Raw genomic sequence first — 27,106 nt, 5'->3', positions numbered from 1 at the left:
AGTCAAACTGCCCAGGAGCTTATCCACAGGGACATTACAGCTCAAGACCAGGATGATACTGTCACCAAAATGCTGCAGAACCCAGATTTCCTGGCACTGGAAGAGCAGGAGAAGAGAAACTCAAGAGGTTCTTGGAAAGACAAACCAGTGGAAGAAGGACAGGGAACTCTTGAAATAGTTATAGACCATGGCAGTGAACAGCTTAAAGTGCCTGCAAGCCCCTTGCAAGCCACAGTGTCTGCAGGCTTCTCAGCTGGTACTAACAATGGTCTCTATGCAAATGCAGCCTCTTGTGAAGCTTCAGTGGATATGCTTTTTGCCATCAGGTACTAGGAAGTCCTGCTCCTCTAGCTTCTCCTGCGCATTACCATAAACTGGCATATTTACTGCTGGCCACAACTGTGGACTACAAATTCCAGAAGCACTTGAAATTAGAAAGAGGAAGTGATAAGCAACCCTGCAGAGTCCTACTGCTGTGACTGTGGACTGCTAATCCCAGAGATCTTGAGGGCAGCAGGAAGAGGAAGCAAACACACAGCCCATGCCAGAGAGTCATGCTCTAGTGCCTCCGGCTTCTGGCTTGAGCCACTGCAGACCTGTGACTGCATTTCCTGAATCAAAAGTGAATGTCTGTTCACTTGCTTATTGGTTCAATCTTTGCAGCTTAGAATAACCTGCAAGGACTGAATCAATTCAGCCTTGGGTTTTTTGATTGTCTGTACTTAGTTCAAGAGAAAAAGGTTAAACAGATTCCACCTGAACTGTTTACACTGCATACTCAACATCAATGGCAAGATAAAATTACCAACACAGAGGTTCTTCAAAGGGCAAATTTACCAAGTGTGACAGCACTACTCAGACAGAGACGACTGTGCTGGCTGAGTAGATCGGAGGATGAATGTATACCCAAGGAAATGCTACATGGGGAATTATCGGAGGGAACAAGAACAACAGGATGCCCCAAGCTTCACTATAAAGACACATGTGAGCAAGATATGAAGGCATTTGGAATTGATTCTGCCCAATGGGAAACCTTAGCAAGGATCAGAACAAGTGATTGGAACAAGTAGCATCATCATCTCCACCAGGGCATTAAAGCCCATGACAGGAATTAGCCCCAGCAGCTTGAAGACAAAAGAGTCTGTAGGAAGCAAGCAACTCCCAAACCACCCAACCACGACACATACATTTGCAACCAGTGCTACAGGTCATGCAAATCTCAGCTTGGACTATTCAGTCACATCAGACATTGAAAACCATCTGTATTATAGGCTGCCATTTCTCCTCTCTCTGGCAGATGAACAGATGCTATAAAAAAAGTCTGCAACTTGGCTTAAAATGTTAAAAAATGTTTTATTTGTTGTAAATGGGTTACTTTCTCTGATTGCACTCTCTTAGCAGTTTTCCTTATAAAGAGTTGCACCTTTAATACAGTTTTTTTGTATAACCACTTATCACTGTCCACCCCACTTGTAAGCAAATGGGAACCCACAGCCATGCCAAAAGATTCTTTTGCACATATACATAACATAGTAAGCAATCTACACAAGCCATTAAAATAGCACCTAGTGCCTCCAAGCTAGCAGGAAGTGTGCACTACTTTTAAATAGATACTTAAAAAGAAAAACCCAATTCCCATGAGGCACCACATTCTATCAACATTCATCTGAGATAAAATATCCCACGCAGATTAGCTGTCTCCTCACTGCACATAAAAATAAGCACAACAAGCTATTCCAAGGCCCATAAAAATTATTACAACATGTCTCAGTATCTTATAATCCTCAGAACAGCACATGCACTAGCAAACGGATCAGTCACCAACACCAACATGTGCAACATGGATGTGAGTACATTTATTGTCCTTCATTTCTTACCTCTTTTGACTCAGAGCAATAATTTTGGAAGCACTTGCAGATGTATGAATCAGGTAAGGTGTCCATCAGATCCATGTGGAAATACCAAACAATTTTGGAGGTAGCACCATCTTGCCTTTCACATGTGCACTCCATCACCATTCTGCAATTTCTAAGAGAACAGAACTAAATGCTGTGTGTATCCCCACATTGTGGGGGCCCCAAAATAACAATAGAAACTTGGACCCAGTTGAAAGCAGCAACATTGGAAGTACTGGATTGTTCAAGCATATAAATGCTTCATTCCTTCAATATCTCTGACACCACCAATGTGGACAGAGGAAGGGCAGTTTGCACAACTTGAGCTCACAGGTCAAGTCACAAGTCATACCTATACCAACCCAAACAGGCATACTTTCAGATAACAGCCTTCCCCTTCAGTAAAGAAATCTACATCTTATATTTGCCCATGTACTCTACTGTACCAGGACTTGACTTAGAAAAGTGCTCTCATTTTTGACCTGTTCTCTATCACAGTGAAAAAAGTGACCTGCCTTCCTTTATTTTTTTCTTCCCAGCAAGCCAACCTACAATTCCCATTTTCCCTCATGGAAAAGAGGAATCCACCAGGATTCCTCTTTTCTGAACAATGATCAGGGACAGGGAAGAGCTGAATATCCTACTTTGGCCCTTCAGTTCAGGGGTCAGCAACCTATGGCATTTAGTACCATATTGTCTTGCTAATTTTTCACCTGCTATCTCTGGGCACCTGATCTCAACAATGAGAAGGGATACCAAAAGTGACAAACATTAATAATTGTGGTCTTATAATGAAGAAATAAAGTGGGAGAGCTCAGGTCTTACATTTGAAAAAAGAAAGAAAATGGAATGGACTTTCCTATCACATACATGTAGAGATGCAAAAGGAAAGTCCATAGGACCTTTGGCATGTGAGATTTTTGATTGGCACCATAGGTGCTGGGGGTACCAGAGCCAGGGCTGGGGGGCAGCTGGGGCTGGGGCCGTGCCCACCAGGGCTGGGGCCAGGGCAGGGAGGCAGCTGGTGCCAGTGCTGGCACTGCACCCACTGGGGGGGCCGGGAGGCAGCCAGTGCCAGCATTGCACCCGCTGGTGCCAGGGCTGTGCCTGCTAGGGGGCTGGGGCCAGGAGGCAGCTGGTTCCAGCGCTGCACCCACCGGGGCTGGGACAGAGGCGGTCAGTGCTGGCATTGTGCCTGCCAGGGCTGGGGCCAGGAGACAGCCAGTGCTAGTGCTGCACCTGGGAGGCCAGGAGGCAGCCGGTGCCGGCACTGTGCCCGCTGAGATCGGGGCCAAGGGTCATGCCTGCTGGGCCTTTGGCTGATGCGGTGCAGTGCTGAGCAAGGCTGCTACCCCCCATGGCCCTTTCCCCTCCCCCCGTCCCTTCCCACCACAGACTTTCCTGCCTGAGGGGTGCCTCCAGACCCTGCCCCGAGCGCCCAGTCCCCGCACTTGGCACCCTGGTGCTGCCCCTGCCCAGGTGGGATGAGGCGTCTGTCTGCCCAGGCCCCAGCTAGGCCCGCCCTCTCAGCTCTTGCCCCGGGTCTCCCCACTCCGGGACCATCAGGGAGGCCTGAGTGCCCTCGCCCTGGCAACTGCTGCTGCGGTGTCACTGCCTCCCTTCACCAGACACCGCCCGGGCCAGCGGGCCCGAGCCACAGCCGGTAGTGGTGAGAGACACTGGTGGTGAGGGTCACGCCCTTTTTCTTTTTCCTTGTCTCTCCTCGTCTTCTTTCTTTCTCTCTCTTCTTTTTCTTCTCTTCTCTTCTCTCTTTTTTTCTCTCTCCCCTTTTTGTTTCCTTTCGCATGTCTTTCTCTCTTTTTCTCACTCTCAGGGAAATATGCTTAACAAAACAAATACACAGGAGCAAAGGTAGTATAAGAAGTTTTATTTATTGTCCAGGTTTAGAATATTTAGAAAATCTGCTATTTACTGTAAAAAAAAAAAAAAGGGGGGGCAACATTTATGTCCTGCCATGTACCCCCTACCCTCATTTTGTTTTTTCTGGCACTCCAGCACCTTCCAGGGTAGACATTGTGGTTTTACTGCACTCTGGCCAATAAACGTTGCCTACCCCTGCTTCAGTTATTTCTAAAGTTAAAAAAATTCCGGAAGGAAAACAACACCTGCCTATATATTTACCTAAATCTTTCAGGTCTTTTTCATGCATCACAAAAAGCAAAAAGCTCATAAACCCCTTAGGCCACCTTTAAGGCAGAGAAAAGCCCAATCAAGAATTACTGGAGTTTTTAATTAGTTATTTAGTTTGAATTTGAGGTTATGTGCAAATTGGTTAGACTTTTTTTAACCTAACAAGTGATGACTCATTTACTTTGTTCAGACACACTGTTTGCATTCCCCAGAATGGTACGATATTGGGGTTTCTCTTTCCCCCTGTATCTTGGCGTGACTGAGAGCACTGAAGTGTCTGATGTAACTGTACTTCCCAAAAAATGAGTCCTCTGAGAAACAAAGCAAAGGAGAGTTTGTCAGATTCCAGCTAACTTTTGTTGCAAATGGTATGATTATGAAATAGGATGCCATCTCTTTAAGCGACTAGTATCCAACCTTCACTGACCCACAGGCAGTAATGTTGCACAAGTCATACACAAAGGCCAGCATCGCTCTCTCCTATCAACCTCGGTGTAATTCTTTAATTTCCTCTGGCTGCAAGCAGTATGGATGGTCTCACATGTAGCATGCTGCCTACAAACATGGGTTTCAAATGCAACTCACAGTATAAGCAGTGCAGTCCCATTGCCCTGGGTCACCCGTGAACACTTCACCTGTGCTTCTGTTCGCAGCCCCATGTTCAGCACGGTGTTCAAATAGCATTGACTCCAGGATCACTGTTGTGCACCGCTGGTGAAAAATGAGAGCGACCCCTGAGCTTTGGATAGTGCAGAGGCTGCTGCAAAGGGAAAGAAGCTGCTCAGACCTTTCCCCTCACATACCATGAAAGAGGAAAGGCCTAATCTGATTCCAAGTCAATCACTACAGCAGCTCCCCAAACTCTGGTACTGACTGCCTCACCATGGAGACAGAGGGGGGCTAAAGGCAGGATATGACATTTGCAGCTCTCCCAAATACCCATTGTTATCACCCATTTACACTCCTGAAACATGCCCAAGCAAGGAGAAGCTACAGATTCTTACCTAGTAGTTAAGAGATGTTATAGAAGGAAGCACAGAGATTTTCATCTGCTCAACTTCCAGGAATTAAGGGTTTATTCACCTCTTCCATTGAGAAAACTATGAAAGGGAAAGAAAGGCAGGGAAAGCACTGAGATTTTTCCACCACTAAGTTCCCTACAAATTTTCCATTTATGAGAGAGGATCCTGGAGGGCCAGGAAACAAAGAGAGAAATTTTCTCAAACCCATGCATCTTTCTGGGGAAGTGCACCCCAAACTCACTGCAGCAAGGGTTGTCTGCAAGCTCAGTCCTGCCCCCTTCCTATACAAGTCCTCCTCTTCCTCCAGTAGTGGCATGTTCCTTGCAGCACAGCCATCCTCCTGCCCAAGGCTTGTGCTCTCCCAGGACACAGATCCCCAATTCTCTTAGGGATCACCATGAAAGATGAATATACCTTGTTTCTTTGGGGAGAGTGGGAGTTCAACACCTGGAGAACACATGTTGGATGATGTCGTTCAAAGCACTGAAACTGACATCAACTTTAACCAATGGAACCCAAGGAAACAAACAAGCTGAAATTGCCTAGAACAGCAACTTTGCATGTATGTATCTTTGTTGCAGTACTAGGCACTTTCAGCTTGTCCATTTTCTTGTGTGTGTGTATATTATATATACATATACAAATATATACATATTGGGCATGTCTACATGCGACATGTTAATATACATTAGCCTAATTTAATGCAGCCCTTAATGCACATTAAAAATGGTGAAATTAGGCTAATCGCACCTAAATTTGATACCTACAAATTAAGCTAATTGTGCCTAAATTTGATACCTGCAAATGCATGTGCATTAAGGGCAAACGGAGGTATCAAATTTAGGCACGATTACTTAAAGTGCATTAATGTACATGTAGATGTGGCCCGGCACCAGCTTTAGTGCTGGGTCTGCCCAGCCACTAGGGGCACATGGTGGGGCTGCAGGGACTTGAAACTAACTGTAGTACCAAGTCCCTGAACGTGTAGACACCTGCCAAATATCACTTAATGCACATTTAGTCATGCTTATATGCCCATATAGACATGCCTATATACAGTCATGGAATCATAGCAAATTAGGGTCGGATGGGACCTCAGAAGGTCATCTAGTCCAACCCTCTGATCAAAGCAGGACCACCCCCAACTAGATCATCCCAGCCAGGGCTTTGTTGAGCTGGGCCTTAAAAACCTCCAAGGATGGAGATTCCACCACGTCTTTAGGTAACCTGTTCCAGTGCTTCACCACCCTCCTGGTGAGAAAGTTTTTCCTAATATCCAATCTAAACCTCCCTTGCTGCAACTTCAGACCATTTCTTCCTGTTCTGTCATCTATCACCACTGAGAACAGTTTAGCTCCAAACTCTTTGGAACCACCCTTCAGGTAGTTAAAGGCTGCTATCAAATCCCCTCTGTATTCTCTTCTGCACACTAAATAAACTCAGTTCCCTCAGCCTATCCTCATAAGTCATGTGCACCAGCCCCTGAACCATTTTCGTTGCTCTCTGCTGGACTTTCTCCAAGTTGTCCACATCACTGGTGACATGTAGAGGGTGTACACGGAGGCATGTGCACCCTGAGATTGGCAGTGCATCCCCTGAAAGAAGTGCTGCTGATGCTGCTGGCGGCACCTGCAGGTAGTCACCACTCGCCACGCCCCTCCCCCCCACCTCGCTGCCAACACCACCAGCGGCATCTGTGGGCTGTCGCCAATTGCCGCTGGCAACACAGCCAGCGGCATCTGCGGGTGGTCACCAACATCTGGTTGGCACATGCCACCCTCCCCACGCCCCCTGCTGGCACCACTGGTGGTGTCTTCAGCTGTTCACTGCTGGCCACTGCCAGTGCAGCCAGCAGCATCTGGGGGGTGGTCGCCAACCGCTGGTTGGTGCTCACCACCCTCCCTGCTGCACCCCACACCGCTGCGGCTGCCTGCAAGAGCTCCCTGTTTGCCACCACCACACCTTTGCCACCGCTGCAGCCTGTGGGCAGTCACTGTGCCCCCCAGCCTCCAGAGGCACACGTTGCTCATGGTCTGCATCCTTTCTATAGTGGGGGGAGGGGCAAAACTGGGCAAAGTATTCCAGATGTGCCCTCACCGGTGGAGAATAGAAAGGAATAATTACTTCTCTCGATCTGCTGGCAATGCTTCTATTAATGCAGGCCAGTATGCTGTTAGCCTTCTTGGCAACAAAGACACAGTGCTGACTCATATCCATCTTATTGTCCACTGCAACATACAGATCCTTTTTTGCACAGTGCTGCTTAGCCAGTCAGTCCCCAGGCTGTAGCAGTGTATGGGATTCTTCCATCCTAGGTGCAAGAATTTGCACTTGTCTTTACTGAACCTCATGAGGTTCCTTTTGGCCCAGTCCTCCAATTTGTCCAGGTCACTGTGAATCCTGATTCAATCCTGATTTCATCTCATATAAGAAAACGTACCAGAAATGTACAAGAAAATGTATACATTGGAAGTATGTTTTATCTACCTACACACACACACACACACACACACACACACACACACACTGAATCAGATATGAGAGCCAATATCCTTATTGAAATTAAGCTACAAAGGGTTGGAACGTTGCAACCCCAAAACAACCCACAGAAGCCTTTTATGAACAAACTCACAACACATGATGAATATGTAAACTGACTTAAACAGGGGCGGGGGATAAGAAAGGCAACTGTGTGCTGCCTAGAATTCAGTCAGAACACAAGACAACAGGATATGGAAATATGACTAATGAAAAAGGCCACTATATATACCCTGATACAAATTGCTGGGCTGGCTGCAGGAATTACTGGAAAAATTTCTATTGTCTGTTAGAGAGGTCAGACTGGGAATCCTTACAGTTTTGTTGACATATTTCAAAGCTTACTTGTTCCACTGTCCCCAAAATGCTTAAATCAAAGCAACGTTTATGATTAAAAACAAAAATATGTTTCCCAAACAAATGATCACTTTGTAGTCTTTCAGGGTTTCAATTTACAAAAGAATTTATTTTTTTCCTGTGTGTTCTGTACTGCAATAACACCAGGCAAGTATATTACCATATTAAATTTCTTGCTATTGGATTAATATGCTTGTCCATTTGACTTAATTTCAAAGCTTTTTTTTTTTTTTTTTTTACAGTCTTTCAGGTCTTGTCATCACATCGCCATGTGCATTAATGGAAATGCCAGAAATGTGTCATACGAGACAAAATACATACTCTCCCATATGAATGTGCATGAGTTAGCCAGACTGGCTAGATAAAACAGTTCAATACAAATATTAATATTTGTTGCCACAAAGGGGGACACAAACATATTAAGATTCTGATCATATAGCATACCTGTTTTTCCAGAGCAGTACAATTTTCAAGGCAGTTTTCTTATATTTGACCCACAATCAGTCATCTGTTTCCATTACAAAGAATGATTTTCTTTTTGTTTGTTTAATGATGTAAAAATGTTTTGCTTATATGCTGGGATTTTATTAGTTGTTAGGCACCTGTTTAATATAAATAATTACATATGCCCATGCCTATAATATTATCAAAAAAGTCAATTTGTTCTATTATACTTCACAGAAAGTTTTTCTAGTGTAGTTGCAGGTAAATATACATATAAGGAGTAAATGAATCACTGAGTAAATATGGCACTTTTACATATGCAATCTTTCCTGGATTTTGAATAGTACTAGGAAATAATCTGTTCTTAGATAGAGCATTACTAGAATACTGTAATACAGTTTTAAAAACACACTCCACAGACTAGATATTAAGTATAGAAAAAGTCAACAGTGCATTTACCTGAGTTTGTTTCATAACAATAATTTGATATTTTATCATTCACTGTGACCCTAAGGACTTATCTTACACAAAAATTGTGCCAGTTAACAATACCAGTATAGTTAAAACAGTACAACTCTTAGTGTGGATACAGTTATATCTGTATAAATTGCCCAATGCCAAAATACCTTATTCCTGTGCTGGAACAGGAACAAGCTACACCAGTATTAGGTGCATCTATACCCATACAACTGGGTCCATACAAGGTTTGCACTAACTATAATCGGTTAAAAAAATCATGCCCCTAATTGACATGTTAAATCAGCAAAAGAACAGTGCAGACCTCACCTTAGATTTAACTGAGAGGGTACACAATTTCAGTTCAGAAGACATCACAAATTCAAGCGAAACAACATAAGACACATAATAAGTTATGTTTTTGAAACACCGTGTCTAGAATCATAGACATTTTAAAGATTTTTTCCCCAAAGCCCTAAATATAATCCCCAATTTCAGATCTAAGTAAGATTTTACTATACAGATTTCACTGATTACTTGGACATTTTATACAGTTTACATTCATCAGGAACTACAGCACTTGGTTTACATAATTAAGTTAAAATGAGCAATGAAACATTTCTCTCCCCCACATTACATCAAACTGAAGCACATTTAGCGTACATATACTGCCAAGCAGTTCCTATAAGTGCATTCCATATATGAGTAAGAGCTTTTGCAATAGCCATATCAGTATTAGAATACTGAACAAAAAATAAACCCCTTTAAAGAAGCTTGTTTTGATTCCTTCATGCCTGACCCATCTCCAATGAATCATATGGATCATGGATCTTCTCCAGAATATTCCCAAGAAGCAGAAGTAAGTCTGACTTTAGCACTACAGTGAGTCTACTAACTGGATACACTCTGGATAAACATAGTACACTCTGGATTCATGAGAAAAATCATATTTTCCCCATCTCACCATCTCATTTTGTCAGACCCATAAAGCAACAACATGCTTTTGCACCAAGACCCCAAACTTAGATTAACGGCAGTTCAAGACAGAAAACCAGTGCTGGCAGTAATGAAAAATCTAAAAGCAATCACCCTGACAATCACCTAGCTACTGTTTCATGTACCTTTTAACAACTAGCAACCAAGACCCTGCAATTTTATAAATAGCACCACCACCTGCAGAAGGAAGGGCTTATTTCTAGCTATCCACCCTGGGCAATTAACTGGTGCCTGCATTATGATTTAAATACACTGTACAGTGGGTGAGGAGACCTCCAGAAAATAGTTTATTATAAAAATGATTATTTTTATTAATTAAGCATAAATTAGCTTTTGAGTAGCACACAGCATTAAAATGGGTAATACCTGCCAAGTTGCCTTAGGAAAAAGGAAATGACAGGAGTAGTCAATAAAATAATTTAACATAGATTAGCTGACAGAATTTCTAACCTGATGCACAGTCATGTAAATGTATTATGGTTAATTACATTATTTTAAACAAACAGACTTCCAATCGTATAATCTCCAATCTAATTATTAGGTAGAAGATTAAAACAAACTCACTGTCATCACTATGCCCTGCTATACTGAGACTTCTGAAATGGTAATATTTGATTACTTTTTTTAATTTGGTTTCTGGAGATATGTAAATGTTCCTCTACCAGGCCTGGTAACATGCAACCAAGCTCAAGTACTGTACATGTTAGCTGCCAAAATACAATTTTGTTCTCTTATCCAAAGTTTCATAGACTTGCAGTTCCCTAGAATCCCAGTCCTACAAAACTGAAAGTACCCTTCGGGAAAATGAACTTAGAAGGATTTGGGAGCACTTATCTTGTAGAACTGGACCTTGGTTGGGGAATGGATGCATGGGGTTTTATGACCATGGTAGAACAGCATGTATATATATATTCATCTTTGCAGAATATACACATCTGGATGGAGATTTCTAAAACAGACTTATTGAGCTTCCACTAAGGGTTGAGGGTGAACACCATATGCAATCAGCCCTCTAAAGAGAACCTCTTCAGAGATTGACAGTGATTAAGGAGACATTATGTTCATCTATTAAAACTTACACAACCCAAGGCATGCAGCTTGCAGTGCCCTCCCCACCCGCAATCAATTCTAGCCAAAATTAAAAAACAGCTGATAAAACCATTTGCTTTAGCCGATACAAAAAAAATTACGATATTGCCCTTGTCATCAGGGCAAAACAAACTTAAAAATATTTTAAAACAGTGAAAAAATACAAGAACATTTTATTAAAAAATATACATACTTCTTACTCCACATTTGTTTGTACAGATAGTTTTGTGTCAAAAGGACAAAAGGAAAAAATAAAATAAACACAAAAGTAAATCCATGATCAAACTAGGCCATCATTTAGTTAATGTATTTGGTAGAAGCACGTTTCTGTAACTTTGAGGAAAAGCAAGTAAATTATTCAGCTTTCATTTGCTCCCTGACATCAGAAGGCAAAGTTTCAAACAAGGTATCCTCTACAATCAAGCCAATTCGCTTCAAAGCCCTACATTCTCCGAGTTCAGGTGGGAGAATTTCAAAGTGATTGCCTTTAATATCCAAGTAGGAGAGGAATACTAAATTACCAATTTTAGGTGAAAGGACTGACAAGTTATTTTTCCCAATCTTCAGAGTCTTGAGTTTTTTGCAAAAGTACAGCTCATCTGGCACACTCTCCACTTTGTTACAAGTGATAGAAAAATACTGTAAACTTTGCAGCACTCCTATTTCAGGTGGAATAAATCGAATGTCATTGTAAGACAAATCTAAGTATCTAATTTTGTTGCATAGGAATAGGTGGGATGGAAGAACCTCTATTTTGTTATGACTAAAGGAAAGACGTTCCAGGCTAGTGAGTTTCTTTATATGCTCTGGGATATAGGTTATACTGTTATACCACAGCTTTAAGATTGTAAGTTTTCTCAGATGTTGAAAACTAACTATTTCTTCAATTGATTTGAGGTTGTTTTCCTTTAAATCTAACTCCTGCAAACTGAGAAGGCTAAAAACAGCATGAGGTATGCGCTCCAAATCACAATGAACCAACTCTAACTCAGTCAAGTTAACCATTTTCTTCAGGTTATTGAACATCACTAACTTGGTGCCATCATTATAGATGCACAGTTTTTGAAGGTGACTTGAAACATCAACTGCAGATTGTGGGATTTTGGACACATTGCTTTTAATGTAAAGAATTTTAAGGCTTTTAAGATCCCGAAAAGACTCAAGAGTAATGTTTTTGGAAATATCATGACTTAGAGAGCCAATTAAGTAGAGCTCTTCCAAATTTCGGAGTCCATACATCCAAGGCGGAAGCTCTCTGATGTCATCAAACTTGACGCTCAAGATCTTGAGATTCTCCTTCAGAAATGCCAGTGCAGCACTGTGGATCTTCACAGAACACTGGTGTAAGGACAGCTCTTGGAGATTGTCCAGCTGCGCAATAGTTGCTGGTATCATAACATTATTAATGATTTCAAGCTTTAGAGACTGAAGCTCTGTAATTTCAAAAACTGTGTCTGGAAGTCCTGAGAGCATAAAAAGCTGCAGTTCCAGATGGTTATGGGCATTTGTTTGTAGCCTCTGCCTCAATTTATCTGCTGTCCATTCGTTGTTTAAGTTCAGTTGTTTCAGTTTGTTTTCACTGACTTCAGACAGGAACACAGCAAATCTCTTTGAATAAAGAGGGTCATACTGATCTATCATGTGAAGCATAAAAGCAAAGTCATTCTTAACATCTGGGATATCATCAATCCCAGTCTCCTGGCGAACATATTCAAAGGAATATTCCTTCAATGACCGATAGAAGAGCCAATATAAAGTGTAAAGGCACGTTAATCCATAGATGCTTACGAAGCACAGGTAGCAGAAGGAAAGTTTGGAGAAAAGATGTGCCATAGTATGATTACAGGAAAAATTCTTATAGCCTGTCATGTCCTGTATGTCAACATTACAGTCTACTGTAAACTGAACTTCTGAAACCAATGCACTGTTGTAAGCAATAATGATAAGAAATTTAATAACTTTAAGTACAGTCTGGCGAACATACATAGCATACAGCAGATCACCTTCCTCAACATGCAGTCGAAATTTCTTCACCTTTTCAAACAATGCTTTTGCCTGTTCTCCTTCTTTTTTATCCAGAGCCCCTACTGTCCCCTTATCCACAACTAACTTTTCAGGTATTGATTTTAAGGACTGAGTTTTGACCAAAGTGCCTTCCGTGCTAGGTTGGATAGTATTTGACCTGCTTATATTGTTCTTCCGGTTATCTTTTTCTTCAGAGTCTTCTCCAGACACTTCAGATAAGGCCCTTGTTGTCCAGGGAGAGTCAAAACATTTCCCCAGGATTGAAATGAAGTGTTCAATTTTTGAGCTTGACCCAGGGAATTTGAACCAGAAGTTACTACACAGCATGAACACCAGAGTATGTATAAGGACAAGGTAAGGGAAATACTTTGCATACCAATGCAGGGCACGTTCATAGCACATTTGGTTTATAAAGCTATATTGCTGAAGGTCTAAGTCTGTCTTAAGTCCCTTCATTTCAACAGTAGCAGGAGGAGTGGATGGTTTAGGTGGAGGAAATAGGGTTGTATTGGGGACTGTAGTGGATACATTAGGACTGTAAGAGTTATTCTGCCAAGGCTGTACTCTCTTTGGAAGGCATATTATCTTGTCTTGCATGACCTGAAACAGACAAAAATTATTTTTTCAAACTATTTACTAATGATGTCTAGTGTGATCACTGTTACATCAGCAGCACCGTCAGATAATTGATGTATCGTTGGAAGAGCGTACACCTAGTTCTATTTCAGGGATTAGGTTCAAAGTCTATATGAGCATTATTTGTTATGCGCCAATGACATTCTCAATAATAGGCCAAGAACTAGATAGATTATTCCAAATACTTCTTTACATATATATAAATACACGTGCAACAAGCCTCCGAAAGAGTAGCCCTGTCTTTGGCTGTGTCTACACTGCAAAAAGGAAGTGTGCTCTTAATTTGGATTGCCCAATCCAAGTTAGTTAACTAACAGGGTAAACTACAAGATGGGGTAAAAGGGAATAGCTGCTGTGAAGGTAAAAGAGCTTCACTGCTTACACCAGTTGATAATCTGGCCCATGATCAAAACAATATTTTTACACATTTGCTAGAAATAGAAATAGAAACATTTGCCTGTTCTGTGTTGTTGGCACACTGCACTTCCCTATGCTTAATTAAGTCAAACAGTTAACAGGCAAGTGACAGAAATTATGCTTCCGGAGCTTCACCAAATACTTGGCTGCTGGCCCAAAAAGTGTCCTTGTGAAGAGAGATTTGTAACATGCACCTCAGTTTTTGACTCATACCCAAAAGACTTTTGGACTATAGCATACACGCAAGACTACCACATGCACAGTGCCCAATCTGAGATATTATCATTTAAATGTTTGGGAAAATATTCTATTGTGTAAATAAGTAGGATTCCACTGAAATCAAGGGAGCTCTGCCAATCTGAGCCAGCAAAGAACAACGTTCCTTTAACTCCACTTCTGAATAATCCTAGAGAATGCCAGATCCATATTAGAAACATTACTGGATCCAATACTATCAGTAAGAGTGAACCAGAGGTCATAACCTATCACCAAACATGGCCTGTCACAGACTGTGAAGGTGAGGGGTTGGGAGAGTTGTCTTCCTCTGTAGTGTGCAGCATGGTCTACTAACAGATTACTTCTGTTCTCCGTGGTGGCAAATGGCAGAACAAGGAGCAATGGTCTCAAGGTGCAGCAAGAAAAGTTTAGTTTGAATATTAGGAAAAACCACTAAGAGGGTGATGAAGCGCTGAAATGGGTTACCTAGAGAGGTGATGGAATCACTATCCTTGGAAGTTAGTACTGGCTGAAATGATCTAGTTGGGGATGGTCCTGCTTTGAGCAGGGGGTTGGACTAGATGACCTCCCTCAGGTGCCTGACAACCCTAATTTGCTATGATTCTAGGACACTTCCATGCCATTGCAGTGGCTGGGTATTGGCAGTGTCCTTATTGTCCCCTGTTTTTACATATGTCACGTTATAGGTGATCCTGGTGTTTCAAATATCATTCCTTCTAGTTATGGGTGAGGGTTTGGGAATTACCTGGGTTAGCAATTGCTGCAAATGCGTGGATTGGACTTGCTGGCCAACAAGAACCCCTCCAGAGTTACGTACCTATAAGCTCTGCTAAGAAACAGAACCATGTAGAAAAGGGTAGGAGTGAAACAGGAAAATATAGGACATGTTTCACATGCTCCATATTTCAGATTTCTGACTGTTCTATAGGCTTGGGAAAGAAGTTACCCCGCCACCAGCCTTTATTTCCCTTATTGCACAGTTGGGTGCAGAGTAGATCGGTGATGAATGGATGGGTGAATGAAACGCTGGGAACACATACTGCACCAAGCAGATGTTCTGAAATCAAGTACATCCAACCTGGACATTGTTTTCTGTTCCTCCTTAGGTTTTGGCTCTACAGCAACATTTAATTAACCCAGAATAACAGTAACATCAGTTGTTTATGTACAAGCATCCTCCATGATGTTATGGACTGGAGGAGGCCTAGCTATTAGTTGTGGGTGGTCCTGAGTAAAATAAGAATGCTCCTGCCAAATCTATTCAAAACATGGTGAGAAAAAAAATATCAAGGTCTGCTAAATGCGAACAAGACAAAAGGGAAGTTTTAAGAGTGGTTTAAATGATAACAACAAAGTGAACAAACAAGATTTGAAATCTAGTCAGCTTTGCTATGCAAAACTGTCTTGAAAACTGCCCAGAAGGCAAAAAGACCAGATCCCCAGTTGACCAACTCTGGTGATATCATAGAATCATAGAAATTAAGGGCTAGAAGGGACCTTAAAAGATCATCAAGTCCAACCCACGCTGTCAATGGAACAACACCTATTTCAGTGGTTCTCAACATTTTTAGACTCAAGGTGCTCCTAGTTTTCATTCATTTTTGACTGCAGAAAAATAACAGAGGGAGTCTTCTGTTGTAAAGAATTCAGAAAGACCACAGCAGGTCAGCATGTTTTTAATACTATATATTCCTATTTGAAATCTCTGGGTTTATCTTGTGAATCATGTTCATACACCTTACAGTGCTAACACTGCATGGCACTCTGCAGCACCCTTGAAAGGATTTTAAGGCATCCCAGGATGCCACATTGCCCTGGTTGGGAATCACTGACCTATTTAAAATAGTTAAGGTCTGCTCCATGGTGTTTTACTGATCTATTCAAACCACTGAGGCCTGCTGAAACCTGCAATGATTACAGGATAAAGCAAATATGGTACTGTAATATCCTTCTAATAAAGTCTGTAACTGATTCTGTCATCTGAACACCCCTAATAACAGCATTTTAGATGACACTACCTTTAACTTACCTGTAATGTACATCCAAACACACCAATCATCAGCATGGCTACTGAGAGATAGTCTGTAAACACATCCCACCATGGCTTCAGGACCCTGAATGCTGGCTGCTGCTCAGAAAACTGACGAAATTCAGTTACAGGAATCATTTTTTCTGAAAGAGAGTCAAGCATATCCTTTGTTTAGTCTTTTCATACCATTTTCTTCCATTGACAAATCTCAATAGCCACAAAAGGGTATTTTATACTATCGTCTTCCATTTTGTGCAACTCACTGGAAAAAATATCAGAGACATTTTGATTCTCTGTATAAGAGAGAAGCAGGGACTAGATTAGCTTTTATATAACTTGACATGAATCTCTGCATTGGCTGCCATTGCTTGCAATGGGTAAATGCCTCTCCTTTCAGTACTTCTGATAAATAAGCCACTGCTTTAGGTGTCTAATTTCATGTATGCAGCTTTGAAGATTTTGCCCTTACTATCAAAGATCTGATTAAAGCCCTTACCATTTATGCAGAGCTGACAGCTGTGTTTAGAGGCAGTGTTACATTCATGTGCAATGAACTAATAATTGTTTCAAGGATGATTTGGAATCTTTGTATTTACATCTAAAAGCACCTTGAAATCTATTATGATTTGAACATAAGCAGCTGAAGCAGTTCAGTTAAACAGAACTACAGGCACTATGGACAGATTGAGGGCTTTATCCCAACCTTAGACGTCTGCATTTGCATCCTCACATACAGCGTAAAATCAGATGACACATGCACAGATAGAGTAGTTGATTTTAAAGAGTAGTGTACAAATACAGCCAAGTGATCAAAATAGCCTACTTGATCATAGGGATGTCCTATGTCAGAAAAGTGATTAAAGTGGAAATCTTAACAGAAGCAGACCCAAAGTCTATTTTAAAAATGTTCTTTCAACTGAAAATGTAAAAGTTCTTCAGAACTGACACACTGACAACGGAACCATTATGATGGAAGCATTGCTTTACAAAGCCACATTACAAATCCAGGGTTATTATGCAATGTCCACACAAGCAGGCCAGCTCTACTGCAGTAGCAGTGACGGCATGCAGCTCTTTATCAAATTATGCTAAGTCAGGAGTGGCCTTCTGATACTTGTATGCTTATCTTGCAAAAATGCGGCAGAGACAGCAGGGAAAATCTGCCTCTCTGAAGAGGGAGAGCTGTAGTGCGCTACTGCACATGCAAATGAATAATGGGACAAGCCTCTGCTCTGACTTTGCTTTGGGGAAACATGGGGGGGGGAAATAAATCAATCCTATAAATTAACGCTGCCCCTTCCAGTTTTAAATTCCATGACCAGCACTTACTTACTCAGCAGAGCTCTGTCCACTTCATATCCCCTAAGTGGCAGCATTATGGTGCCTGTTATATTGCACAGAGCTGGGCTGTCCAACTTCTAAGCAGCTGAGGGACAAATGCCCTGCAAGCCACACCAGCAGCAGCTGCTCCCATAGGCTGCATCAGGTAAGCCACAGGGCTCCCAGGCCACAAGTTTGCGAGCACTGCACAGGAACCTCCCTGCTTCCAGCTCCACTATATACCCATGCCCGCCCCCCGCTCCCCCACACTATTTACGCTAGGTGCCACAAACACCCTTCCCCCCACTGCTGTGCCACATGCCCAATCCATCTCCTCCTCCTGCTGTACAGCATGCCCATATGCCCCAGACTCACCCTCAGCTCCCCAGACTGCAGTGAACTGCACTACCCCACTCCCTGGGGCTGAGGCAGGCAGCAAAAGCTGGAGGAGGGAGGGGGAGCCCAGTGATGCCAGCTGCTCTTGCAGCTGGACTGATGGGGGAGAGCAGTGGCTAGGCAAGAGCCTGGAGTTTGAAAGTTAACCTCTTGCAGGCTGCATACAGCCCATGTGTTGCCAGTTGGGCAGCCCTGAGAGGAAATATTGAGCAAGAATCAACAAATAATACAAACTCTCCCTGCCACCCCCCCAGTATTACACTATTTTGTCACCATTCATTCCCAGGAAGATACTTTCCTTTTTCTTTATTTCCAAATCTAAATGACTTTGGTTTACTATTCCTTTATCAAATGTTCTATAAAGATATATATTCCTTAAAAGTATATGAATACAATACAATAGTAATATATCAGTTATCACTTGGCAATAACTCTTGAATCTTTTCAGATTTTGTGACTGTTGGAAGCATCGTTGTTAAGAATAGTCCAAGCATTCAAAAATCTATTCAAGCTCTGAACCCCAAATGCCAAAATTAGCTTATAGATCATGAGGCATGTATATGTATATGTTTTTAATTGCAGCTTTGGGGTTCTTTTTATTTGTTATCTTTTAGGGTTTTCATTCTCAGGCTTGTCTCTGCAACAATAGAGAAATTGGAACTTATTTTTTTAATAAAAGTGAAGACTCAAAAATAATCCCATGACTCCTAAAGATGAAAAGCACTAGGAACCAGACCCACAAAGGTGTTTCACCGTTACATTTATGGGAGTGAGGCACCTAAATATCTTTGCAGATCTGGGCCCAAAGATTGTTAGATTCAAAAACCCTGTAACAGGCAAGAAGTGCACTGAGACTGGGAGTTGGTAGACAGGAGTTCATCCTGCAAATCAGTATGTGCAAGTAGATTTGAGTGCTAGTGTTGGTATGTAATCAGTCTGCATTTTAAGTAGCTTTCTTTTATCATAACTTTGCTTGATTACTTTGGAGGCAGATGATGGAGAAGGAATTTGATTAAGCTGAGTTTCTGCCACTACAAATAACTGTTCCTACTATTTCCTTCTTTTCCTTGATAACATTTTGGATAACTTGCTTCCACAGAATGACAATGCATTAGCTGGAACCTCAGAACTTCCTGAGAGGACATGAACCTATTACCTTCTACTCAGTGGCCACTAAAAAGTGTTTGATATTTTCTTCCCCTGGTCTGCCTGGGAGGGAGAGATGACCTGTAATTCTCTGACAGATAAAAATGAAGCCTGATCAAATTCTTATGGGATGACATAACCAAGTGCTCAGTTTTGTTGTAGCAACTAGAGGTGTGCTGATATATAGGTCATATAGCTGATCAACACCATTAACCAGAAAATTAACATGATCAGCAATCAGCCTTTTTTGGCTGATATCACTGATAAATGCCTGGCAGCTTGGAGAGCGGCATCCTGCTGGTACATCTGTGGGGGGAAGGAGCAAGGGGGAGGGAATGGGGTATGGGGCAGATCAAAGCCCCCACAGTGACGGAGGGAGTGGGGCAGGGGCAGGCACTGCCCGGCCAGGGCATGGGACAGAGCCACAGGCAGCTCATCCAGGAGCTGGAGAGGGAGGGGAATGGCTCCCTGCCACTGCGTGGCCCCCTGGGGGAGGTATGGGGGGCATGTGCCCCCCCCCGATTTGTGCACAGGGTGAGGGTGAGCTGCCTGCTGCAGGCTCAGGGCCAGGGGTTGTGCCAGCCTCTTCCTGGCAGGGGGGCTGGGCCGGGGCTGTGCTCAGAGCAGTTGGCAGCAGAGGCACTGGGAGGGGCAGCTATGGGGAATTTTGAGATAGCCATAGCCCCCAAAAGCTCCCCCTAGCACCACCCCCACTTAGGGCACTGTGCTCTGCTGCAGCTGAGCCCACCCCACCCCCACCTACCCTAAGTGCAACCCCGGCCCAGTCCCCCTGCTGGGAAGAGGCTGGCACAGCTCCTGGCCTTGAGTCCACAGTGGGCAGCCCATCCTCACCCCGTGCGCAAATCCAGAGGGGCACATGCCCTCCATGCCTCCCCTGGGGGGGCGACATGGCAGCAGGGAGCTGTCCCCCTTCCCTCCCCCATGCCGCCCAGACAAGCCACCTGCAGCTCCATCCCGCGCCTCACCCCACCCCACCCCACCCTAAGGTTGCATTCACCACCCCAGCTGGGCAGTGCTTGCCCCTGCCGCACTCCCTCTCTCATCGTGGGGCTTCAATCTGCACCCCGCCCCCTGCCAGTGCCCCTTCCCCCCACAGACTTACCGGCAGGAGGCTGCTCTCCATGCTGCCTGGCTGTATTCCTGTAAGTTGGCTATTGAATAGGTATCAGCCAATATGGCTGGTTAATAATGAGCCACTGGTATCAGCCAAGAGAATCTTTATCGGTGAACCCCTAATAGCAACTGTTACAGAACGAACTGTAAGGCCCAGTTCAACATTCCATACTTAAGACGTAGCCCCAGAAATTTCAAGTCTATCATCCAAAGATGTTTTCCATTTAATTTATTATTTATGTATTAATAAAATTGATTGATTGACTGACTGATTGCATAGCTGATGTGAATTAGCTAATATCTAACTATGCTCAGATGGATTGTAAATGGGAAAGGGATTGATTTGCATATCTTCTATGCACAGAGTGTGACTTTTCTGTTTGATCCTCATGTTACAACATTTTTAAGTTAATAAAACATGGGGCATTCACAAGAAGATTCAGGTGGACGCAGAGGGATGGGACCGTTTACCATTTGACGGCATTTCGTTAAGAAACCCCACTGTTTCTACTGTACAACAAGGCCTGTCTTTGTTACATGAACTGCCATGGCAGATGCTGCAAAGAAATGCAAAAAAGGGTACCTTCTGTATTTTACAATACTGTGGCATACAGTGCAGATGCATATAAAATGACATGATAATGTTCTCCCCCTGCTCTCCATCACTTCTATTACAACAGTAGCTTGCCCTGATAGCATGCACACTCCCTAGGACTCCTGAAAAACAGTCTGCATGTTTATCTGTTTCAAAGAGCTGTTAAAATAATTCCACTGCTCTGTGCAAGGAACCTGGCCCTTAAGAACTGTTAGATCTGGCAGAATCTTACTGGCAGATTCATTCCTAATGAGACACTACAAGTTCTGTGCCTGGTGAAATGATCCATGTTCAATATATAGCCTACTCTTATTTTAAACAAGTCAAAACAAAAGATATTTAAAAACCGATGCCACATATCAGCACGATGATCAACAGCGAAGGCATTACACCAACTATGGAAGTTTCTTACATGTTGTTAGTAGAAGGAATTGAGGAATTAAAGATGGAAGTAAAACCTGAGAGTCAGAATTTTAGCTGATATAAACTGATGTAGTGCCACTAGCTTTAATACAGCTGCATTTACTGATGCTATTTAAAGGCATAGAATCCAGTAATTTAACCCAGAAATCTGACCTACATTAAATACTGTTATAGTTGGACTGAAAGGCATCTTTAAGAAAAATATCTGATTCAACCAAAAATCATGATGCTCATTCTCTTTATCTCCTCCCCATTCCCTAGAAACTTAAAAAACACAGCAAAGCATAAGATAGATTATATGGTGTTCTGCTACTCAAAAGATTCTGGAGAGGGAGTCCAGGATAAACTCTATACTGAGACCCATCACCACTAATGCTGGAATGCAAGCCCAGAAGAATAAAAAATGAAATAAAACAAAATGGACTGTCTTGTAAACCATTCGAAAATTAATTTAGGATTTCCTCCATTAGAGAAGTGGGGACATGTCAAGACTGTGGGGAAATGTCAAAACCTACAAGTGTTGAAAAACATCTCGGGCACCCTGTAATTTTGCTGCATCATGCATAGGAAGCAAGGGACAAATGTGAAGGAATGCACCAAGATCCGACAATAATAAACAAACTGACGGGCTGGAAATAGAGATGTGGAGAAGAACCAAACAAAACATTCAGGGCACAATTCTCAGCTGATATAAACTGGCAGAGCTATCTTGACATCAATAAAATTTTGGATGTTTACCCCAGCAAAGAAATTGGCTCCAAGTATCAGTTAATATTCTGGGGGAAAGATCAGAGCAGCAAAAATCACAGGCAGTTAAAATGATGTAAAGGAGTTAAGGAAAATAAATAGACTGGGGTGGGAAAGAAGAAACTGGAGACAATATGGGCTTATTAATAAATGGGAGAGTAAATCAAATAGTGATGCTAAAATGGCTGCACTATTCACATGTCTTTTTTTCACACTTGGCCCTCATCAAAAGAAATAAAGGAAAGTGGTACAGACAGTTAGGAAGTAATGAAGGTTCCTGCCACTGCAGCTGAAGGGAGGATTACTGCACGTATGGTATGGATTAGAACAACCAGACAATGCAAGTTCCACTATATAAAGTAAATTAATTACTTCACTTCCAGAAACACTGATTACTCACAGAGATTCCTGTGGGGTGCCACAGAGGGGAGGTCTGAGGCTGCTGATGGCAAAGGTGCGGTTTTCTGTTATGAACTATCATCACCATGCAGGGCTAATAGCCTCAGGCCCATGCTGGGAGCTCGGGTGTTTGCTATTATAGCTATGCCAACACAGCTATGTCAGGAAGCCCTACCTGCATTACCAAGAGAGCGTATACTGAGGGGCACAGCATATACCAAGCCAGTTTTTTCTGAAAGCAAATCTATAGCATCTCCCCAAAAACAACATAAGCCAGGCTGAAAACATAACACTCTTCAGTGGGGACAGCTGTGCCTACTTCTGGGTTGAAGCGGCATAGTTATGCCAGCTAGGAGAGGAGGGTTTTTAAACACAATGCTGACATAGTTATGCAGCAAAACTTTGTACCATAGCACTGCTCTTCACTGACTGCTTTACAATATGAGATCTTGACCTTACACACAGACACACCAGTCTGATGCCTTTGCATTAATGAATTTGTAATGTAATATCATCAGAGACCCAGCTTTTCCGCTTGCCACAAAAAAATGCAGTAAAACCTGGATTTTCTTTTTACAGAGAAAAACCTAGATTTTCTCCTTTAACAGATAAAATCATGGAAAACTGGTGGGGAGGTAGGGCTTGCAGGCTGGCAGTGTTCCAGCCTGTAAGTGGCTTGAGGGAGTGAGAAGGGCAATCAGCAGGGGGCGCTATGTGCATCTGAGCGTGTACACATGCACGTGGCCGCCAGGCAGCCTGGAGAGCAGCTCCCGCAAGTAAACCTGGCAGCACTGGGAGGAAGGAAGGGGGACTGAGGTGCACATAGTGAGGGAGTTGGGCAGGGCAGGGGCTGCTGCCCAGCTTGAGTAGTATGTGGGGCTTGGGGCCTGGGACTGAAATGTGTGGAAACAGGGCCTGGGCAAGGATTGGGATGGGGATGCTGGCTCCCCACTACTGCATGCACTCCCAAGGATGTATGGGGGGCATATGCCCCCCAGATCTGTGCATGCGGCAGGGGCTCCCCGCCCTGCTGCCCTCCTTTGGGGCCAACGCAGCCCAGCCAGCAGGATCCAGCACAAGAGGGTAGAAGTAAGGCAGGGAAGTTTGGTGCCACTGCCAAGAGCCCCACACACCCATGATGAAGCACCCCCTGCCCACCTGGCAGCAGCAGGGGCAGCAGCACAGAGTTGTGCCCCTTGCTACTTCTCGGCAGGCAGGGGGCACCTCGCCCTGGCAGCATAGAGCTCCCAGAGGCAGCAAAGAGCTTTCCAACCCAGCCCCGCTCTGCCCTGCTGCACTGGGTTGCGGGGACCCTGGGGAGAGGACAGCAGGTGGTGAGCCTGAGCCCACAGCGGGCAGCCTGCATCTGCCCTCTCTTGCCCCATGATGGGCTCCACATTGCCCATGCCACATATGGGAGAGGGGGAGCCAGGCTCTGCGCTCCGCTCCATCACAGCAGCTGCTGCTTCCCTTGGGCAGTGGCCAGGGTTTGGGCACTGCTGTGGGGGCAGGGGGATGCAGACCAGGGTCTCTTTCTCCATAGCCCTGGCAGCTGGGGGCCCCCCTCTGGCAGGGCTAGGGAGGGCGGGGACTGAGGGGCACCAGCAGGGCCAGGAGGCTGTGGGTGTGGAGTGAGGAGCACCAGCAGGGATGGGGGGGTGGGGCTGTGAGTCAGGAGTGAGAGGCAATGGCATGGGCAGGGCACCAGCATATCAGGGCTGCTCAGCACCACAAAGCAGTGGGGGTGACAGCTGCAGCTGGACCCATGTCCTGGTGAGAGAAAGGGGCAAGGGCAGCTCTGATTTTCCATGATAAAAGACCCCAAATCAAACACCAAAATGTATAGGTATTTAGAATTTATTTTAACACCAGCCAATAATTGCCCTTCAAGAATGTTGGGGGGCGGGGGGGGACGGAGCCGGGATGTTGTGCCACCACCCATCGTCCCATGCTGCCGTTGTTCTGCTTCTTGCAGGGAGCGGGGCAGGGGGGCCAAGGCCACCGATGGCCTCCACCCACCCACCCTCGGTCTGGTCCTCGGTGCGGCTTCAGAATCACGGCAGCGCTCCCCCATACTTGAAGCACTCTGATTGGCTGTTATGCTAATTAGTTTTAGCATATAATGGATGGTTCTAGTGTAGGATTTGGGAACTATTAGCAGCCAGCTGTTATTATGCATAGAAGGGAATTCTTTTGAGCAACATGTTTCATTTTAGGGAGTATAACTGCTAATGGATACACACTGCATTTATCTGCATAAGAGGATACTGTGCTTAGTCAAATTAAAAAGGTAGGCATGTTTTTTGCCTTCCCTGTTCCTTCCTTCTATGTGGAATTTAAATATTTATTATAACTGGAAAAACAATCAGTAAATTATAAAGATACAACTGAACAATGCCCCTTTATTTGATCTATTGGAAGCTCTGTGTGGCAGGGACTGTCTCTGTAGATGGGAATATAATCCAAACAGAAAGCCCAAACTACAGAAGAGAATAGCAGTCTCAAGCATCTGAAGTGAAACCACTGTGAGGCAAGTTTTCTCATCTTTGAGCACTCAAAAACAGTAAGATGGCAATAAGCTGCTATAAGAATGCCTGTTTATACTGGGCGCATCTCCATGAGATGCTACGGTGCTGTAATGATGAGCTAGTGACACAGCACGTCGCTATGGCAATGGAGCATCGGCAGACACTAACCATGACACTGCCACTATGCTGTTGTAGTAATGAGCTATGTTGCTGTAGTTCATCACTACAGCCATATAGAGTCAGAAATGACCTGTGAGCCTCTGAGACTGCACAGTATCAACAGGTACTACGCAGTCAGGGGCATGTGTAGACGCACCATGTTGCATTGTCCCAGTAACCTGAAGTGACAAACATTCATTCCTGTGAGTGCAAATGCTGTGCATGATGATGGAATTTCCTTTCCCTGAACCAGGTTGTGGATCAGCCATTTTGAGACAGTAGCTGCAGTCTCCAAGGTGTAAAGGAGGCTGCTTACTGGCTATATCCCCTCAATAGGACTTTAACTAGTTATGCCCTGCATCCCAACATGTCTATGCCCTATCTACCTTCCCTACAACACTACTGAGCAGTGCCCCACACATTTTCACTATAGCCCGCACCCTACATACAAAATGTAATCACTGGCTCCTTTGAGTTGTGTGTCTTTTGTCACTAATTTGTCTGCCAAACTGCAGTTTTTCACTCAACACCAAGCCCTCACCTACTTTTCTTCTTCCTGCAACACAAAATAATAAATCATGTGGCAGCACAGTAAGGCAATTATCATTTTCATTGTGTGTGTTATAGTAGTGCCCTGAGTCCCACATCAGGATCAAAACTTCAAAGTGTTGGGTCCTGTACAAATATTTTATAAAACAGTCCTTGCCCCAGAAGGTTTCTGTCTAAATGGCGACAAGACGTAACGGGGAGCAAAGAACACATCAAAGAGGATGAACAAGGGCAAATGACAGCAGAAGGCTAGACATAGCTCCATCTACAATTTTCAAGCATCAGAGTTTTTTCTTTAATTCGTTAGACAGGAGGTGTTCATTATTCTTTAAATGACAGTGCCATTCCCTATCATGATCCTGCATCAAAGGAAGATAAAGGATCAGCCTCACTACCTCCTCCAGGCACATCCCAGTGTCTAAAACTCAGAATGCTTCAAGATGTTGTCCTGACACATTGAAGTCAACGGAAATGTTTCCTCTTCTTGAATGGGCCTAGGGTCAGGCTCTGGCTAAGAACAAACAGGTATAAGGGACAGGGATAAGAGTACATATCAAGAGTATTCCACAATTTCGGACCAGATAGTAACCAATTGAGGACTTCCAGTACTGCAAGCCTGGAAATATAGATAAAGCAAAAAGTGCTGGGCTAGACAAAAGCAACTCTCCTCGCTGGCTTAAGTATACTGTAATGTTAGGGTAAATTATGAAGTGCCTTTTGGGAGAACTGCTCTAAGCAGGTCTCTGGGCTGGTTCCCATATGCAATTTAGAGATCATTCATCTTCATTAAAGAAACAGAGCAATACATATTTAAAATACAGACCATAGCAACTACAAGCAGCAGTGAGCCTATGGACCTGCTAACTGGGGACTTCAGGAGACATTACACATTTAATTTCTGTGTGCCATGCACCATGCTTTCACGCAAACGTTCTGAGATAAAACAGTGCATTGCACACGCTAAACATTGCAGGACTTTGAAACAGTTTGTAAACATTTGCTACTCTGAGTAAATATTTTAGCGTAACTTTTCAGGGGATACTCTAATGTCTGGCCTCATTTGCTTAAGGCCAGGAACCAAGTTAAGGAAACAAGTTATGCTGTTTTCTGACATACAGCTCCAGGCTGCCTTAATGAGAAGACTTTTTTTTTCCCTGCAGGGGACTACAGCCAGCTTGCTTTGGCCATCGAGGGCAGACAAGGATAAACAATGGCTATGGCCTAAGAGTGCTAGGTCAGGCAAAACCACTGCACTTGCGTGCAGCCACAAAAATCAAGATCAAATACTCTCCTAGTGTTGGATGTAGGTAATGCTGGCAGCATCACCTATTACTTGTGTTGCCTGGTACTTCCTATTACAGAATTTTGTTTACATTTGCTTAGAATTGTGCCACACACATTTTGGGGGAGAAAAAGTG

General features: G+C 43.6%; 1 protein-coding gene across 1 annotated transcript in view; it reads right to left on the bottom strand.

The window, feature by feature from the left end:
* Positions 1–8,034: 8,034 nt before the first annotated feature.
* Positions 8,035–27,106, bottom strand: part of LRRC8C (leucine rich repeat containing 8 VRAC subunit C) — a 32,857-nt gene continuing 13,785 nt past the window's right edge. Inside the window, exons 3-4 of the mRNA XM_090048754.1 lie at positions 16,293–16,435; positions 8,035–13,573 (exon numbers count right to left, since the gene is read on the bottom strand). Coding sequence (XP_089904880.1) covers positions 11,303–13,573; positions 16,293–16,430 — 2,409 coding nt within the window. The 5' untranslated portion in view covers positions 16,431–16,435 and the 3' untranslated portion in view covers positions 8,035–11,302. The remainder of the gene's footprint in view (positions 13,574–16,292; positions 16,436–27,106) is intronic.

This window comes from Crocodylus siamensis, chromosome 5 (assembly GCF_052110815.1).
Source record: "Crocodylus siamensis isolate JL-2025a chromosome 5, ASM5211081v1, whole genome shotgun sequence".
Classification (NCBI taxonomy): Eukaryota; Metazoa; Chordata; order Crocodylia; family Crocodylidae; genus Crocodylus; species Crocodylus siamensis.
The sequence above is the reverse complement of the archived record's forward strand: the minus strand, read 5'-3'. Positions and strand labels throughout refer to the sequence as shown.